Source organism: Dendropsophus ebraccatus, chromosome 3, assembly GCF_027789765.1.
Source record: "Dendropsophus ebraccatus isolate aDenEbr1 chromosome 3, aDenEbr1.pat, whole genome shotgun sequence".
In the NCBI taxonomy this organism is placed as follows: Eukaryota; Metazoa; Chordata; class Amphibia; order Anura; family Hylidae; genus Dendropsophus; species Dendropsophus ebraccatus.
In genome coordinates this window covers 10846450-10866219 of record NC_091456.1, presented here as the reverse complement: position 1 = coordinate 10866219, position 19770 = coordinate 10846450, and the positions used below count along the sequence as shown (strand labels likewise).

The following is a 19770-nucleotide window of genomic DNA, read 5'->3' as shown; positions in this document are numbered from 1 at the left end:
CCTGCTGATATGTCCCTATTGCACAGGGGACGCAGGGGAGGAGGATGTGTCTCTTACCGTCATCCTCGGCGCAGTTTTAGAACACTTAGTCGCTGGCTCCTCAGTCCATTTAGATCGTTAGGAGTATTACCCCGCCCCCATATCACTGACCCGCCCCTTACTAATTATAATCAACAGAGTGGGTGGGTCAGATCGGTGCTATGGGGGCAGGGCAGTGCTAACGATCTAAACGGACTGAGGAGCCAGCGACTAAGGGCCCTGTTCCACCGGACGATTATAGTTCGCATAATCGTTAACAATTAACGATCTCAAAGGACCGCTATTGCGAAAGACCTGAAAACGTTCACTCATTTCCATTGAACGATAATCGTTACTTATGATCGTATTTGCGATCGTTTTTTCGTTGCTATTTCTTCGCTATTGCGTTCGTATCTACTGCGAACGACTGAACGGCGTCTTATTCAATGCGAGCGATTTGCGAACGTTTTGCAAACGAGCAACGATAAAAATAGGTCCAGGTCTTATAAAGCGATCAACGATTTCTCGTTCGGACGTTAATCGTTAACTGCATTTCAACCGAACAATCATCATTTAGATTGGAACGATTTAAGGACAATCGTCCGGTGGAATAGCGCCCCAAGTGTTGGTCCTATTACACAGACCGACTATTGCCCGATCATTTTAGTAAGCTAGCGCCGATCTTCCAGATTGCGCTCGTTTACTGGACCTACTAGACGGCCTGATAATTGGGCAGGACGGGCTGCACGGACATCATTAGCGATGTCCATGCAGCCCTTGCCCAAACACCTGATACCTTACCTCTCCGCGCTTTCCCTCCTGTGCTCCACAGCTTCGCGGTCTGGGACCGGGGATTTGGGGAATCGTCAGCCGTGTATCGTCGCTATTACACGTAGCCATCCGCGGTCCATTAGCTGATCATTGTCTCTATTACATGGAGCAATAATGAGCCTGATTTGGCCGATCATGGCTCCGTGTAGCACAATAGACATCAGCAGGTTAGATCAAGAGTTCCCCTTTAAACAGATATCTGTCCTGTGTAATAGATAGAGCCCCAGCAAAGACGTTCAATCCCTAGGTCTCTGTGCCAGCAGAGTGCCCCTATAGCTATGTCTCTCTACCAACAGGGTGCCCCTATAGCCATGTCTCTGTATCAGCGGGGTGTCCCCATAGCTAGGTTTCTGTGCCAGCAGGTGCCCCTATGGCTATGCCTCTATACCAGCGGGGTGCCCCTACAGCTATGTCTCTGTATCAGCAGGGTGGCCCCCTTAGCTAGGTTTCTGTGTCAGCGGGTGCCCCTATGGCTATGCCTTTATACCAGCGGGGTGCCCCTATAGCTATGTCTCTATACCAGCGGGGTGCCCCTATAGCTATGTCTCTATACCAGCGGGGTGCCCCCTATAGCTATGTCTCTGTGCCAGCAGGGTGCCCCTATAGCTATGTCTGTGCCAGCGGGGTGCCCCTATAGCTATGTTTCTGTACCAGCGGGGTGCCCCCTATAGCTATGTCTCTCTACCAGCAGGGTGCCCCTACAGCTATGTCTCTGTATCAGTGGGGTGCCCCTATAGCTTTGTCTCTGTGCCGCCAAGGTGCCCCTATAGCTATGTCTCTCTACCAGCAGGGTGCCCCTATAGCTATGTCTCTGTATCAGTGGGGTGCCCCGTATAGCTATGTCTCTGTGCCGCCAGGGTGCCCCTATAGCTATGTCTCTCTACCAGCAGGGTGCCCCTATAGCTATGTCTCTGTATCAGTGGGGTGCCCCTATAGCTTTGTCTCTGTATCAGTGGGGTGCCCCGTATAGCTATGTCTCTCTACCAGCGGGGTGCCCCTATAGCTATGTCTCTCTACCAGCAGGGTGCCCCCTATAGCTATGTCTCTCTACCAGCAGGGTGCCCCTATAGCTATGTCTGTATCAGTGGGGTGCCCCTATAGCTATGTCTCTGTATCAGTGGGGTGCCCCGTATAGCTATGTCTCTCTACCAGCAGAGTGCCCCTATAGCTATGTCTCTCTACCAGCAGGGTGCCCCTATAGCTATGTCTCTGTATCAGTGGGGTGCCCCTATAGCTATGTCTCTGTATCAGTGGGGTGCCCCTATAGCTATGTCTCTGTATCAGTGGGGTGCCCCTATAGCTATGTCTCTCTACCAGCAGAGTGCCCCTATAGCTGTCACCATGGTAAGGTCTCAGGGCACTTCTCCTCCTCATTCTGAAAGTTAAAGGGACACTCCACGCGATCGCTGTGCACAAAGGCTCGGGCTGTCAGGGACACCATGATGGCCGTGTACAATGGACGAGATCCCGGCTGTCATCGGTCCCTGTGGCGGCGGCGGCTCCAGCACATCCATCAGGCTGTGCCGTGCGGTAATAGCTGCCCGTGTGATCACTGCCCTGCACCCGCTGCGGTTACACCCGGCCACATGCTGCTGTGCAGGTCACGTCCCCGCTGCGTTATTGTCCCCGTGCACACAGCGCCCACAGCCGGGATAACGGGGGACAATGCGATCAGCCGCCCGGCAGCACGGGAAGCCCCGGTGCAGCGGTCATAAAGTGCTCCGGGGCAGGTCCCTCCCCCTCCGTGCACCGATCCCGCTCCCATCCGGGTTCCCCGGGGCCGCGGCCGGTACCGACCTGATCCTGCTCCGAGTCGTAGTCCTCCTCATCGTTACTGAGAGAGAGGGCCATGTCCGCGGGCCCGGTGTGACATGGAGCGGGGACACTGCGGGCTGCACGGCGGCGGCGGCGGCTGCTGGAGGAGGAGGAGGGCGGAGGGACCCAGCACAAAGGGGAGGAGGGAGCAGCGGCCGCATTATACATGAGCCCGGCCCAGGAAAGGGATTACCGACCGACCACCGCCAATCCGGACCGGGGAAGGGATTACCGACCGACCACCGCCAATCCGGCCCAGGAAAGGGATTACCGACCGACCACCGCCAATCCGGCCCAGGAAAGGGATTACCGACCGACCACCGCCAATCCGGCCCGGGGAAGGGATTACCGACCGACCACCGCCAATCCGGCCCGGGGAAGGGATTACCGACCGACCACCGCCAATCAGGCCCGGGGAAGGGATTACCGACCGACCACCGCCAATCCGGCCCGGGGAAGGGATTACCGACCGACCACCGCCAATCCGGCCCGGGGAAGGGATTACCGACCGACCACCGCCAATCCGGCCCGGGAAAGGGATTACCGACCGACCACCGCCAATCCGGCCCGGGGAAGGGATTACCGACCGACCACCGCCAATCCGCCCCGGGGAAGGGATTACCGACCACCGCCAATCCGCCCCGGGGAAGGGATTACCGACCGACCACCGCCAATCCGGCCCGGGGAAGGGATTACCGACCACCGCCAATCCGGCCCGGGGAAGGGATTACCGACCACCGCCAATCCGGCCCGGGGAAGGGATTACCGACCACCGCCAATCCGGCCCGGGGAAGGGATTACCGACCGACCACCGCCAATCCGGCCCGGGGAAGGGATTACCGACCGACCACCGCCAATCCGGCCCGGGGAAGGGATTACCGACCGACCACCGCTAATCCGGCCCGGGGAAGGGATTACCGACCGACCACCACCAATCCGGACCGGGAAAGGGATGACCGATCACCGCCAATCCGGACCAGGAAAGGGATTACCGACCGATCACCGCCAATCCGGCCCGGGGAAGGGATTACCGACCGACCACCACCAATCCGGACCAGGAAAGGGATTACCGACCGATCACTGCCAATTCGGAACGGGAAAGGGATTACCGACCGACCACCGCCAATCCGGACCGGGAAAGGGATTACCGACCGACCACCGCCAATCCAGACCGGGAAAGGGATTACCGACCGATTGCCACCAATCCGGACCGGGGAGAGGCGGCAGCAGCGGGCATAACACAGGAGAGCACAGCACCGACCGTGATCTACACGGAGAGGCGGCGGATGGCGACCAGATTGTCACATATAACGGATCCGTGCATTCCCCTGCATGAGGGTGCTGAAGCTGCCGTTTTATTGCAGATTTTACCCTCTGTATTAAAATTAATTGAAATCTGCCACAAATCACACCGGGGAAACGGCCATTATTTGTCATTAAAGGGGTAGTGCAGCGGTAAGCAATTATTCACAAAATAACACACATTACAGTTATACAACTTTGTAATATATGTTATGTTAGTGAATGGCCCCCTTCCCCGTGTCCCCCCCCCCACCCACGCTTAAAGGGGTTGTCCGGCGAAAAAAAATTATTCACAGAATAACACACATTACAAAGTTATACAACTTTGTAATGTATGTTATGTCTGTGAATGGCCCCCTTCCCCGTGTCCCACCACCCCCACCCGTGTACCCGGAAGTGTGGTGCGCTATACATTACCTGTCGCGTGCCGACCACGGTCTCCGATCGTCAGCAGTGACGTCTTCTTCGGGAGCTTGGCGGATCTTCCCGAGTGCCGGCCGCCCTCTGTAGCGTCATCCGAAGCTCAGCCGCGATTGGCTGAGCATAACTGTGCTCAGCCAATCGCGGCTGAGCAGCTGATGACGTGGCCGCGTCATCAGCCGCTCAGCCGCGATTGGCTGAGCACAGTTATGCTCAGCCAATCGCGGCTGAGCTTCGGATGACGCTGCAGAGGGCGGCCGGCACTCGGGAAGATCCGCCAAGCTCCCGAAGAAGACGTCACTGCTGACGATCGGAGACCGTGGACGACACGACATGCGGTGAGTATAATGCACCACACTTCCGGGTCTAGCGTGGGTGGGGGGAAACACGGGGAAGGGGGCCATTCACAGACATAACATACATTACAAAGTTGTATAACTTTGTAATGTGTGTTATTCTGTGAATAATTTTTTTTCGCCGGACAACCCCTTTAACCCAGAAGTGTGGTGCATTATATTCACCAGATTCGTGTCGACCCCCGGCCGCCATCTTGTGACAATGATGTAATTTTCAGGAGGCCGGCCGAACCGCTCCGACCGTCCCTCATGCCGGCCGCCCTCTGCCGCGTCATCAGTTAGTTATGCTCAGCCAATCGCGGCTGATGCTGGTGCGGTCCGGCCGGCCTTCCGAAGACAACGTCGTTGTCCCCAAGATGGAGGCCGGATCAGGTATGTATAGTGCACTACACTTCCGTTATTTTGTGAATAATTTTCTAACGCCGCACTACCCCTTTAAATGACGGCCATCCACTAAATTTCAACATTGTGTGAGCATAGCCTGAGGGGGAGATTTATCAAACATGGTGTAAAGTGAAACTGGCTCAGTTTCCCCTAGCAACCAATCAGATTCCACCTTTCATTTTCCGAAGAGTCTGTGAGGAATGAGAGGTGGAATCTGATTGGTTGCTAGGGGCGACTGAGCCAGTGTCACTTTACACCATGTTTGATAAATCTCCCCCAGTGTGTTTTCAATCCACTCCTGGTTTTGGTTGCAATATGAGGACCAAAATACTGAGCAAAAATACTGTGTAAACCCAGCACTAGTTTGCATAGATTAGATCCGTGTTTTTTGCAGGAGTCACGGACGTGAGATCCGTTACATCCGTAATAATTACAGATCCTATAGACTTCTATTGATAATCTGTACCGCAATCAGAATCCGCACTAGAGCGGGTCCTTTTTCTTTTTTACGGAACGGATTTTGGATCTAAATTACCACGGACTGTGTGACTAGCCTAATATACATCAGTGTGCTCTAAGCTGAACCGCAATTACAGATCCAAAAAAACAGGCAACTTTACTGAACGTGTGAATAAGGCCTTAGGGATTTCAGATATGGTCGCATCTGTAATGTATCAGTATTTTCATTTGTTTTGTAATGTCCACTATTCACACAGCAGTATATTTCTAACTCTGCATATTTGGTTTGATCCGGATCTGCAAAATTATAATATATATATATATATATATATATATATATATATATATATATATATATATATTATTTTTTTGTCTTATCCGTAAAAATGAAGAAAACAGCGTGAGCGTGTGAGCTCAGGGGAGGGAGGGGGCACACAGTGTCCGGAGGGAGAAAGTGACCAGCAGCAGTCAGTGGACTGGGTTAGAAGCGATTAGCCGGCCTATTGAAGAGAGGGAGGACACGTGATCCCGACACGGAGGGTGGGGGCCAGGAGCAGGCAGCGGTGTCGCATTGGACTGAGATTTAATGATTCTATGCATTTGGTGGGGGTGAATGCACCTAGATAACAGCAAAACTGCTAAATCCATAATACATTAATATTGGAAAGATGGAAAGCTATGGGTGGGCAATTTATTAATGCAAAAATAATTTTGGGGGGATACCCCTTTAAAGCAACTGTTCCATCAGGTAAATCACTTTAAATTTTTATATCACGAGGATGCTGGTGGTGCGGTCCTTTTTTTGAACCGTAGCCTGGTTCCTGTGCACGGCGCTGGTCTATCCCCAGTCACCGGCCCCAAGCAGCGGAGGCAGCCCAGAGTGTGAACAAACTCCTCAATGGAGCCGTGTCACAGAGGGGAGGGATTTGTTCACACTGGGGCCGTCTCCAGTGATTGGGGCCGGTGACTGCGGATAGACCAGCGCCGTGCGTGATTTACCTGATGGAACATTTGCTTTAACAATAAACGAGTCACTATTTGCAGATCCGTATTTTTTTGCGGATCACACAGGCAGTAATATAGATCCCATAGATTTCTATCGGAGTGTCTGTGGACAATTTTTCAGCTTTCCTTGCAGTATGGATCACGGCCCTGTACACAACTGCGCACATCTGAAAGACAAACGACGCAACAATCAGCGGACATGAACGATGTCGGCTGGTAATCGTTCCGTGGAATAGGAACTCTAGCTCTAAACCTAAAATGATCGCTAATCATTCGCTGTAATTCCACATTCATTCGCCCAAGTTCCGCCTTTGTTCACTAATCGTTCAGTGTAATTCCACATTGTTCATTGTTTTGCTGGGATGAGAAGGAATAAACCATCATAGTAACGATTGTAACTAAAGATTATCGTTCTGTGTAATATGGTGAACAATTTCAAGTTAACGTAAACAAACTAGTTTGCGATCGTTAGTCGTTAAAAATCGCCCCGTGTAATAGGACCCTAACAGCGCCGAGGAGGCAGCATGCTCTTTGTTGGCCGTTTTTTCCCCTCCATCCAACTTCCATAGGGGGGAGGGCTGTAGAACGTCTATAGGCCCTGTTTAGAGGAATAACACATTTGCACAAATTCCTATGACAGATCTGCCATATGTGAATTCAGCCAAAGAGTGGTCCAAGCCTGTAAGGTATAACGCTCTTACCTTGGGAGGCTTCTTAGGCCAGGACACCACAGGTACCCCGGAAATGGCTAGGTTTTGGTCATCGTCTGCATGCTCCTTGAGCACAGTCTACAAAAATAAAATAAAGACTTATATAATTTGATGCCGGGGTTCACCATTATATTATCTAGATACAATTTAAAAAAAGGCGACAAACTATGTAAATTCTTCTAAAGTTCAGGAAACGGACGCTGATCCTAAGAACTGAACATGAACAGGTGGCCTGAACAGAGGAACACTGACAAGTACATTTCTTGTGCCAAAACAAAGGAAAGGGGTACAAGTAGGGTTGGGCAATAGGAGCAAAAATTTGAATTCTTTTTTTTTTTAAATTTTGGACGATTCTCGATTTAAATCTCAATTTTTTTCTTTTTTGCTAACTAAACAGAACATTTTTCTCCTTGCAGCATTAGATACTAGTTTAATGGCATTTCAGACAACTGTATTACTTCCCAGTGTAACAGGGCTCCCCCCATGCCCCTATGTAGTAGACAAGCCCCCTCTGCCCCCATATAAGTAGTTTTCCCAAATATGTGCCACACTGTGCCACCATATAGTATAGGAGATCATCTTTGTGCCTTCATATAGGTAGGGTGTAGTAGTGGAGGTATAGTGGATAAGGGGTGTAGTAGTACAGCTAAAGATGAGGGGTGTAGCAGTGGTAGCACAGGTATAGATGAGAGGTGTAGTGGTAGCACAGGTATAGATGAGGGTTGCAGTAGTGGTAGCAGAGGTATAGATGAGAGGTGTAGTGGTAGCACAGGTATAGATGAGGGTTGCAGTAGCGGTAGCAGAGGTATAGATGAGAGGTGTAGTAGTGGTAGCACAGGTATAGATGAGGGTTGCAGTAGTGGTAGCAGAGGTATAGATGAGAGGTGTAGTAGTGGTAGCACAGGTATAGATGAGGGTTGTAGTAGTGGTAGCAGAGGTATAGATGAGAGGTGTAGTAGTGGTAGCACAGGTATAGATGAGAGTTGCAGTAGTGGTAGCAGAGGTATAGATGAGAGGTGTAGTAGTAGTACAGGTAAAGATGAGGGGTGTAATAGTAGTACAGGTACAGATGAAGGGTGACTGAGGCAGCATGGGATGACCGGGGTACCTGGGGGTGACTAAGGGTCTTATTCCACGGGCTGATCAACAATGTAAATGAACGCCGATCTGCTAGATCGGCGCTTGTTTACTGGGCCTATTCCACGGCCCGATAATCGTTTAGCGAGGGCTGCAGGGACATTGTTACCGATGTTCTTGCAGCCCTTCTTTCATACATTTCCTGTCCAGGCTGAGGTCTTCCCCTTCTCCCGATCCCGCGCCGAAGCAGCTTCGGTGCGGCCTGTCTAAACTGACAGACCGCTCAGCCAATCACTGGAAGCTGCTTCGGCGCGTGACCGTGAGAAGAAGACGACCTGAGCCTGGACAGGAAATGTATGATGTTTTGAAATAGTCGGTCGCCCGCCGCGAACCGCTATTCCACGTAACGATGCGCGGGTGGCGACCGATGATTTTAGGTTTGAACCTAAATGAACGATCAGCCGATAACACAATCGGCTGATCGTTTTCTCTATTCCAGGGAGCGATAATCGGCCCAATCGGGCAGATTATTGCTCTGTTGAATAGGCTCCCAAGGCAGGAGTGCACATACTTCTCCTCCTCTCACCCCGGAACACACAGTCCCCAGTCTCTGGAGGAGGCCGTAGGGACTGCAGGATAAGGCAATAGCATCGCTGCCATTACTGGAGCCGTACAGTGGGATCGGGGGTCTTCACTGCACATCCTGATCTAGCTGCACAGCTCCAGGACCTGCAGTGACACTATCACCTTATCCTGCAGTCCCTGTGGCCTCCTCCGGAGACCGGGGACCTCCATGTGTGGCCGGGAGGGGAGCTGGATGCTATGTATAAGGGGCGAGGGCGGGTCAGCAGTGGCTCTGTTAGGCGTCTGGAGGTCGCCGGCACTGCACTGCCCCTCTCCAGCCTGCCCACTTAGCCCACACAGCCCCTCTCTGGACTGCCCGCCCAGTGGTGCCCAACCCGTCCTGCACCTCACCGCAATGATATTTTGTAAAATATTTAAAAAAAAAAAAAAAAAAAAAAAAAAAAATCGAATTTACTATTTTCACGAAATATTTAAATAGATTCTACAATTATGGGCAAATTAATCGAATTAATTTGATCAATTGCTCAGCCCTAGGTACAAGCTACATATATAGTGGAATAAACCACAATGATCAAAGATCAAGACTTCAGTGGAAAGAAGAGAAGAAAAATAAATGACTGGAGGAACATCATCATGTAAATCCCAAAGTGAAGACGCTAACGGCCACTAGAATCTAGAGGAAGAAGCTGGCCGTGGCCTGGAAGCAGGAGAAGACGCCAATATAAGTGAATACTCCCTACAGGAGGCAAAACTAATGGAACAACCTATCCACCTGTAATGAGGGGACCTCCCTACTTCTCCCATCAACCCACTTACCTGCCCGAATTTAGGGTCCATTTACACAGAAAGATTATCTAACAGAATATCTGCCAAAGACTTGAAGCCAAAGCCAGGAATGGATTTGAAAAAAGGAGAACTCTCAAGGCTTTCCTTTATGACCTGATCTCTGTTTCTAGTCTGTTCCTGGCTTTGGCTTCAAATCTTTGGCAGATAATCTGTCAGATTTTTCTGTGTAAATGGACCCTTACTATGTGGAAGGTTTGGGGCAACTTTTGGAAATTTACCTTCATCCTTGGTACCACGTGTGCTATAGAGACATATTAGCAGGTTACTTCTGTCATGTCATAGTTACATGTTAGAGGTATTTATCCGTCGGGGTCGGGGTGTTGAGACTCCTGGCGATCGCTGAAGGGGGAAGACGTGCTCAGCAGCAAGCGCTCTGCCTCTTCATATCTGCTGCAACTTCTCATACGAGCGTTCTACACTATTATAATGGAAGCTAATGGAACTTCCAGCAATTCCATCTATAGGGCTATGTTCACACATGGCAGAATGAGTCCTTCCTTTATATTTCTCATTCCATTATATCCATTCTTACCCTGAAAATAGGACATACTTCCAAAATAAGACACCCCCAATATCCTACCAACTAGCCTAAAGGAAGACATCCCCCCAAAAAATAAGGCCGCATGGGGGGATAAGTAAAGCCGCAACCCCCACATTTGGAGGAAAGCCCCTCGATCCAAAATGTAACAGATGTCCTAGCCACAAAGGCTCATGTACAGTAGATGTAAAGTGTTCACATACTTTTGGTCGCATAGTGTAATTTCACATAAGTTTTTCAGCCGAACTACACAATGCCTTAAAAGGGGAACTCCAGAAAAATAAGATATTTTAAAATCAACTAGTGTTAAGGTCCATTTACACAGAAAGATTACCTGACAGATAATCTGACAAAGATTTGAAGCCAAAGCCAAGAATGGATTTGAAAAGAGGCTTTCCTTTATGACCTGATCTCTGTTTATAGTCGGTTTCTGGCTTTGGCTTCAAATCTTTGGCAGATAATCTTTCTGTGTAAATGGACCCTTAGAAAGTGATACAGATGTGTATTAATTATGTAAATCCCAATCTTTCAGTACTTATCAGCTGCTGTATGTCCTGCAGGAAGTGGTGTATTCTTCCCAGTCTGACACCGTGCTCTCTGCTGCCACATCTGCCCATGTCAGGAACTGTCCAGAGCAGTAGCAAATCCACATAGAAAACTTCTCCTGCTCTGGGCAGTTCCTGACATGGACAGAGGTGGCAGCAGAGAGCCCTGTGTCATACTGGCAAGAATACACCACTGCAGGACATACAGCAGCTGATAAGTACTGGAAGACTTTTTTAAATAGAAATAAATTACATATCTATATAAAACTTTATGAGTTCCATTTTAACTCAAAATAGTTCGATCTCTCTGACAACTATTTATATTGTATTCTGGATACACGAAAATAAAATATGCTGTTGCAGCCGCTATGAAAGTAGAACAGAAAACACATTCACCAACCTGTGATGTCTACTAGCTCGCTGCTCTCTTTATTGCTACTTCTGAGACCCATCTCAACGGTGGCAGCCTGCTCAGCCAATCACTGACCGAGATGGATAATCGCTGCAGTCACTGATTATGGCTAAGCAGGCTGTCACTGATTATGGCTAAGCAGGCTGTCACTGATTATGGCTAAGCAGGCTGTCACTGATTATGGCTAAGCAGGCTGTCACTGATTATGGCTAAGCAGGCTGTCACTGATTATGGCTAAGCAGGCTGTCACTGATTATGGCTAAGCAGGCTGTCACTGATTATGGCTAAGCAGGCTGTCACTGATTATGGCTAAGCAGGCTGTCACTGATTATGGCTAAGCAGGCTGTCACTGATTATGGCTAAGCAGGCTGTCACTGATTATGGCTAAGCAGGCTGTCACTGATTATGGCTAAGCAGGCTGTCACTGATTATGGCTAAGCAGGCTGTCACTGATTATGGCTAAGCAGGCTGTCACTGATTATGGCTAAGCAGGCTGTCACTGATTATGGCTAAGCAGGCTGTCACTGATTATGGCTAAGCAGGCTGTCACTGATTATGGCTAAGCAGGCTGTCACTGATTATGGCTAAGCAGGCTGTCACTGATTATGGCTAAGCAGGCTGTCACTGATTATGGCTAAGCAGGCTGTCACTGATTATGGCTAAGCAGGCTGTCACTGATTATGGCTAAGCAGGCTGTCACTGATTATGGCTAAGCAGGCTGTCACTGATTATGGCTAAGCAGGCTGTCACTGATTATGGCTAAGCAGGCTGTCACTGATTATGGCTAAGCAGGCTGTCACTGATTATGGCTAAGCAGGCTGTCACTGATTATGGCTAAGCAGGCTGTCACTGATTATGGCTAAGCAGGCTGTCACTGATTATGGCTAAGCAGGCTGTCACTGATTATGGCTAAGCAGGCTGTCACTGATTATGGCTAAGCAGGCTGTCACTGATTATGGCTAAGCAGGCTGTCACTGATTATGGCTAAGCAGGCTGTCACTGATTATGGCTAAGCAGGCTGTCACTGATTATGGCTAAGCAGGCTGTCACTGATTATGGCTAAGCAGGCTGTCACTGATTATGGCTAAGCAGGCTGTCACTGATTATGGCTAAGCAGGCTGTCACTGATTATGGCTAAGCAGGCTGTCACTGATTATGGCTAAGCAGGCTGTCACTGATTATGGCTAAGCAGGCTGTCACTGATTATGGCTAAGCAGGCTGTCACTGATTATGGCTAAGCAGGCTGTCACTGATTATGGCTAAGCAGGCTGTCACTGATTATGGCTAAGCAGGCTGTCACTGATTATGGCTAAGCAGGCTGTCACTGATTATGGCTAAGCAGGCTGTCACTGATTATGGCTAAGCAGGCTGTCACTGATTATGGCTAAGCAGGCTGTCACTGATTATGGCTAAGCAGGCTGTCACTGATTATGGCTAAGCAGGCTGTCACTGATTATGGCTAAGCAGGCTGTCACTGATTATGGCTAAGCAGGCTGTCACTGATTATGGCTAAGCAGGCTGTCACTGATTATGGCTAAGCAGGCTGTCACTGATTATGGCTAAGCAGGCTGTCACTGATTATGGCTAAGCAGGCTGTCACTGATTATGGCTAAGCAGGCTGTCACTGATTATGGCTAAGCAGGCTGTCACTGATTATGGCTAAGCAGGCTGTCACTGATTATGGCTAAGCAGGCTGTCACTGATTATGGCTAAGCAGGCTGTCACTGATTATGGCTAAGCAGGCTGTCACTGATTATGGCTAAGCAGGCTGTCACTGATTGGCTAAGCAGGCTGTCACTGATTGGCTAAGCAGGCTGTCACTGATTGGCTAAGCAGGCCGTCACTGATTGGCTAAGCAGGCCGTCACTCATTGGCTAAGCAGGCTGTCACTGATTGGCTAAGCAGGCTGTCACTGATTGGCTAAGCAGGCCGTCACTCATTGGCTAAGCAGGCCGTCACTGATCACAAGGGGTCTCAGGAGCAGCCAGAGCAGTGAACTGATAAACACGACGGTGGGAGCCCTGAGCAAACAATCTATGTTAATGTGTTCTTCATAGCAGACCCAATAGCACATAAGAGAAAAAAACAAACAAACTGTATTTGGAATACTCTGAAAAAAAAACACATATCCTGTATAGGTTCTAATGCTTTCTATGCAGCAAAAGTTAATTTAAAGGACAACAAATTTTTGTAAAAGTCCCGGGGAGGCTGTAAAAATACTGTGCACTCACCACCTCGGCTTCAGTGCTGATGCCGCGTACCGTCGCTCGGGTCCCCCTGGGTCCCTGGCCGCTTCCTGGTTATAGAGGGGACCCGGGTTGTGACGTGTCAGGTCCGCTCAGCCAGTCAGCATCCATACTGGGGTCCCACCTTGGCCACTGACTGGCTGAGCAGCCCTGACACGTCAGGACCCGGGTCCCCCCTCTAACCAGGAAGCGACTGGGGGACCAGAGCGGCGGTACACGACATCAGCACTGGAGCCAGGAAGGTGAGAGCACCCCATTTCTTTCAGCCTCCTCCTCCCCAGCACCTTTACAAAAAAATAAAACTAAATTAAAAAAAAATATCACCCTGCCCAGAGTTGCCCTTTAAAAGTTTCAGGATGGACCTGATTTTGTTCCAATAAGGTCAACAGCAACAGCGTCCTCTAGAATATGATTTTTTTTTCCGTTTTAGTAGTAATGGTGACAGACATCTCGGAAAGACGCCAAAATGTAATGTGAACCCCGCGTAATAGAATGAAGAGACTGTACCGCCTGATGATGGTCATAGGATATAGTGTGCAGGGAGGCTTCAGGCCTATCAGTCCTCCAGAAGGAAGACAACATTTCACTCACTTACATGGTCTCATTGTAATATCACATATATACAAAATCAGGGGGTCCCCTTATAGTACAGGCACAAGTGGGGGATATGCTGAGCATTACAGTCCAAGCCATGGGGATGAACGTCCTAAAAGGATCTGCACGATTTACACAAGGAAAACAACCAGCAATGGCAATCCACGCTGTGGAAATGCAGATTTAGGCTATGCGCACACACAGGATTTTGCAACCAAAACAAGGAGTGGATTTAAAAATACGGAAAGGCTATGTTCACACATTGTTGAAATTGAGTGGATTTTAAAACCATGGTCGTTTCCCCAAAAATAAGGCAGTGTCTTGTATTAATTTTTGCGCTAAGTCTTATTTTTAGGGGGATGTCTTATTCTATGAAGAATTCACATGTCATATGCACCGTACGGTATGGCAGCTTCCAGCCACCAGGTGGAGCTCACCACAGCACACTCGTACAGCACAGCAGGGACAGTGTATGGGATAAAGGCAGACTATGTGCAGCTCTGCATCTGGCGACGGGCCTCTTGATGCCTTGCCTGCACATTTACAAGTGACGGGCGCAGAAGGGAACATAGGTGTTGGTGGCAGGTGACAGACTCTACTAGGTCTTATTTTGAGGGAAACTGGGTAAATAACTATACAAAATCTGAAATAAATAATGGTAATGGAAACCAACCTTCATGTCCTCCAGAAGTGCATGTGGATTCTCTATTCCGTCCGGGACACATTTCTTATTTTCAGGAAGAGATTCTAGTTTCTCCACAAGAGCTTTTAAGCCTTTTAGTTCAAACTCTGTGAGATGTGTCCACCTGGAGCCGGCCTCGGTGGATGGAGACCCTGAGGGAGTCTTCGGGAAATCACTGTGCACAATGGACTTGGAGCTCTCCTCGGAGTCATTGGACAAAGTCCTCTTGAGATATTCCATCAGAGTGGCCTTCTGTCTCTTCTCCAGGGACTCTCTGACATCTGAAGGAGCACTGTTGGGGGTGAAGGACTCATCACCTGATAACTTGGACACTTTGTCTCCTTGGTCATCTTTGTCTTCAAGCATTGTAGCGTCTCCTGACTCCTCCTCCATTTCTAACCAGGAATCTGAAGATAAGCTGTCTGCACTGTGTTTCCTTTCTGAATCTGGGACACACAAAGACATCATTGGTTTCTCATTATTTATATACTATATATCTGTACACGTCACCTAAAGCTGACACAGAAGTCGTTTTGTAATTTACCTCTATTAAAAAATCTTCAGTCTTCCAGTACTTTTCAGCTGCTGTATGACCTTAAGGAAGTGGTGTATTCTTCCCAGTCTGACACAGTGCTCTCTGCTGCCACCTCTGTCCATGTCAGGAACTGTCCAGAGCAGCAGCAATTCCTCATAGAAAACCTCTCCTGCTCTGGACAGTTCCTGACATGGACAGAGGTGGCAGCAGAGAGCACTGTGTTAGACTGGAAAGTATACACCACTTCCTGCAGGACATACAGCAGCTGAAAAGTACTGGAAGACTGGAGATTTTTAAATAGAAGTAATTTACAAATCTATATAACTTTCTGAAATCGGTTGATTTGAAAGAAAAACTAATTTCGCCGGAGCTCCCCTTTAACCTAATCAGCTTTATTACAATAAGGATGCCAGCTGTCTGTGGTCCGGACGGCATGACTCTCCTGACCGCTTCCCTTTAAATACAGGCTGAATGATTAAATTGCCAGATGTCTTGCACTTACCAAATAGCATCGACTCCCTCTGGAAATCTTTGCTAAGGTGACAGCGTTTTGTTAAGGTGCAAACATATCTCTCCAAGACATACCAGCACATCTCATAATAGAAAGGATAGCGGAACTTTGCGTGCACCTTAAAAGGGGTGAAGAAAGAAGAAAAAATAATCACAAGTAACATCAAACTACATTACAAATCACATTACAGTAAAAGTGGTGGTGAGTGTGCAAGCATCTCTACAACCTCCATGCACGTCAGGTTACCAATTTCTGTTGGGGAACAGCGTTAAAGGGGAACTCGGGTGGAAAAAAAAAATTGTCTTAAAAGTACAGATTTTTTATTTATAACTATTAAAACAATCTCCAGTCTTCCAGTACTTATCAGCTGCTGAATGTCCTGCAGGAAGTGGTGTATTCTCTCCAGTCTGACACAGTGCTCTCCGCTGCCACCTCTGTCTATGTCAGAAACTGTCCAGAGCAGGAGAGGTTTTCTATGGGGATTGGCTGCTGCTCTGGACAGTTCCTGACATGGACAGAGGTGGCAGCAGAGAGCACTGCGTCAGACTGGAGAGAATACACCACTTCCTGCAGTACATACAGCAGCTGATAAGTATTGGAAGACTGGAGATTTTTTTTTTTTTTTTTAACAGGAGTAAATTAGAAATCTATAACTTTCTGAACACATTTGATTTAAAAGATTCCCCCCCTGGAGTACCCCTTTAAGATGCAACACCACTTGCCAAAAACAAGCTAGAATTCTAGTGCAGTTAAACAGGCATGGGGAACCTTTGGCTCTCCAGCTGTTGCAAAACTACAATTCCCATCATGCCTGGACAGCCTTCGGCTGTCCAGGCATGATGGGAATTGTAGTTTTGCAACAGCTGGAGGGCCAAAGGTTCCCTATCCCTGAGTTGCAGTCTATGACTATGTAAGGTTTCACTCTCTAAGGATTCTAATCTATTCCTATAATGAATCTGAGCCGGTCTCTGTACAGCGCTGTGGTATATACCATCTCCGCATTAGAACGTAATGTATCCTGGACGTCTCCAGTCCCGGCTCATGGAGGCAGACATGTTTGTGGACTTCCTGCTGGTAATCTGACACTACAGCCCCCTTCCCCAGCACAGCTGCTTACACAACGGCCACATACACACCAGGGAAAGATGAATGGACAGTGACAGGCACAGAACTTATAATAATCCATCCATTGTGTAATGTGATCTCCATGACTGCAGGTATCTCACAGCACAGGCACATGACCATAACCACGGCCGCAGGAAGAGAAAAACAACACCTGAACGGCCATCGTGCTGATTACAGAGACTGCCCGGCTTAAGGTTCAGTGTCCCTTTAAATTGGATGTAATGGCCGGTCCCTGTGCTGAGCATAGGCCTATAGTGTACTGAGGCCTGACTGCTCGGTAACCTTGTCCTCTGTGTATATAGCAGAGAGGTCACTGCGTCGTCCCCAGCTCGGGGGCCAGTAGTGTCAGTCAGATGGAGGGGATTAGAGAAAGGTCATCGAAGGTTAGAAGGATGCAGCGGAGCCTGCAGCACATGCAGCGTGATCGTGTCACAGATCCCTGCAGAGGGATCCAAACGATGCAGGGAGCCTGATCCATACATATTCTGAATCAGTGTATGGAGATCTCAGTACATATTCTGGATCAGTGTATGGAGATCTATCAGTACATATTCTGGATCAGTGTATGGAGATCTATCAGTACATATTCTGGATCAGCGCATGGACATCTATTCATATATATTCTGGATCAGTACACATTGAGAGCAAGTGCATGGAGATCTACCCTATACATATTCTGGATCAGTGCATGTAGAGCCATCAGTACACATATTGGATCAGTGCACAGGGATCTACGCTATACATATTCTGGATCAGTACACATCCTGGATCAGTGCATGGAGACCTATCAGTACATATTCTGAATCAGTGCATAGGGATCCATTAGTACATATTCTGGATCAGTGCACATTCTGGATCAGTACATGGAGACCTATCACTACATATTCTGGATCAGTACACATATTCTGGATCAGTGCATGGAGACCTATCACTACATATTCTGGATCAGTGCATAGGGATCTATTAGTACATATTCTGGATCAGTGCATGGATCTCTATCACTACATATTCTGGATCAGTGCATAGGGATCTATTAGTACATATTCTGGATCAGTGCATGGAGACCTATCACTACATATTCTGGATCAGTGCATGGAGACCTATCACTACATATTCTGGATCAGTGCATAGGGATCTATTAGTACATATTCTGGATCAGTGTATGGATCTCTATCACTACATATTCTGGATCAGTGCATAGGGATCTATTAGTACATATTCTGGATCAGTGCATGGAGACCTATCACTACATATTCTGGATCAGTGCATGGAGACCTATCACTACATATTCTGGATCAGTGCATGGAGACCTATCATTACATATTCTGGATCAGTGCATGGATCTCTATCACTACATATTCTGGATCAGTGCATAGGGATCTATTAGTACATATTCTGGATCAGTGCATGGAGACCTATCATTACATATTCTGGATCAGCGCATGGATCTCTATCAGTACATATTCTGGATCAGCGCATGGAGAGCCATCAGTACACATTCTGGATCAGTTTACATTCTGGATGAGTATACACATTCTGGATCAGTCCGTTTCTCTTACCCGGGTCCGGTCCTCTATCTCGTACACCCGCAGCTGCATGGGAATATTAAAGCTGTGCAGGATGTTTCCTCCGAACACCAGCGAGTCTGCGGGAGTGTAGACGGCGTGTATCCATCCTGCAGGCAGAGAGAGATCGCCAGTGAGAACCGGGAGGAGGATGGCGGCGGCTGCACGGCCTGAGGCGGCGGCACCGGGCGGCACATCACGGCTCACGGGATCAGTCAGCGCCGCAGCCGGCACCGCTCCTGCAGGAGGAGGAGGAGGGTCACACTGCCGGCCCCCTCCCCGACACACACACCCCGGGAGGAAGCGAGCCCAGCCACAGCACAGGAAGTGGATGGGGGCAGGCGGAACCGCAGCGCGGTGTACGGGGAGCAGGCGGAACCGCAGCGCGGTGTACGGGGGGGCAGGCGGAACCGCAGCGCGGTGTACGGGGGGCAGGCGGAACCGCAGCGCGGTGTACGGGGGGCAGGCGGAACCGCAGCACGGTGTACGGGGGGCAGGCGGAACCGCACTGAAAAGCAGGGCTGGACTGCACATTTGCTAAAACCAGTTAAAAAAAAATCTAATCTCTGTCTATTAATGGAAGCAGTTGTGCCCCACCAGCTGCAGTACAGTGATGAACCCCCCCATGCGTCATACTGGTGATCTCTTACACCCCTCCTTATCTGTACAATCACCTCTGCACAGGTCACAGTGCATGCCTAGAAACCTGCCCCATTTATGTTACTAAAGGGGTTATCTAGCACTCGCACACCATCAGGTACGCTCTTTAAAATTACACATGAATCGAATGGCGCTGGTACAGGGACACCAGCGCCACAGTACTTTTTTGAACCGCGACCCGGTTCCCACGTACGGTGCCGCTCTATTCATGGTTACCGGGCTGGGGGTGAAGCACAGAAGGCGGGGCGGCCCGTCCCAGTGGGAGGAAACCCCCTCCCCTTCATGATGCGGCTCCATTAGAATCAATGGAGCCGCGTCATGAAAGGGCGGGGGTTTCCTCTTACTGGGGGCAGGCCGGCCTACTCCTGTGCTTCACCCCCAGCCCGGTAACCATGAATAGAGTGCCCGCGGTTTAAAAAAAAACATTTGATTCCTGTGTGATTTTAAAGAGAGTCTACCTCATTGTACATCCTCTTTAACATGTTGCCGTCATATGAAAAAACGACATGTTATACTTACCTGTGCGCGCTCCTCTGTGTCCCCGCTGTC

At 49.0% G+C, this 19770-nt stretch overlaps 1 protein-coding gene across 7 annotated transcripts in view; it reads right to left on the bottom strand.

Annotated features, from left to right (window-relative positions):
* Positions 1-19770, bottom strand: part of KDM2B (lysine demethylase 2B) — a 98079-nt gene that overhangs the window by 31053 nt on the left and 47256 nt on the right. For 6 of the 7 annotated variants that reach the window (XM_069960894.1, XM_069960893.1, XM_069960896.1 and 3 more), the window contains 4 exons: positions 18556-18671; positions 15863-15989; positions 14817-15271; positions 7292-7378 (listed from right to left, as the gene is read on the bottom strand). In XM_069960894.1, the coding sequence (XP_069816995.1) occupies positions 7292-7378; positions 14817-15271; positions 15863-15989; positions 18556-18671 (785 nt within the window). The remainder of the gene's footprint in view (positions 1-7291; positions 7379-14816; positions 15272-15862; positions 15990-18555; positions 18672-19770) is intronic. The other variant, XM_069960895.1, reaches the window with a different exon arrangement.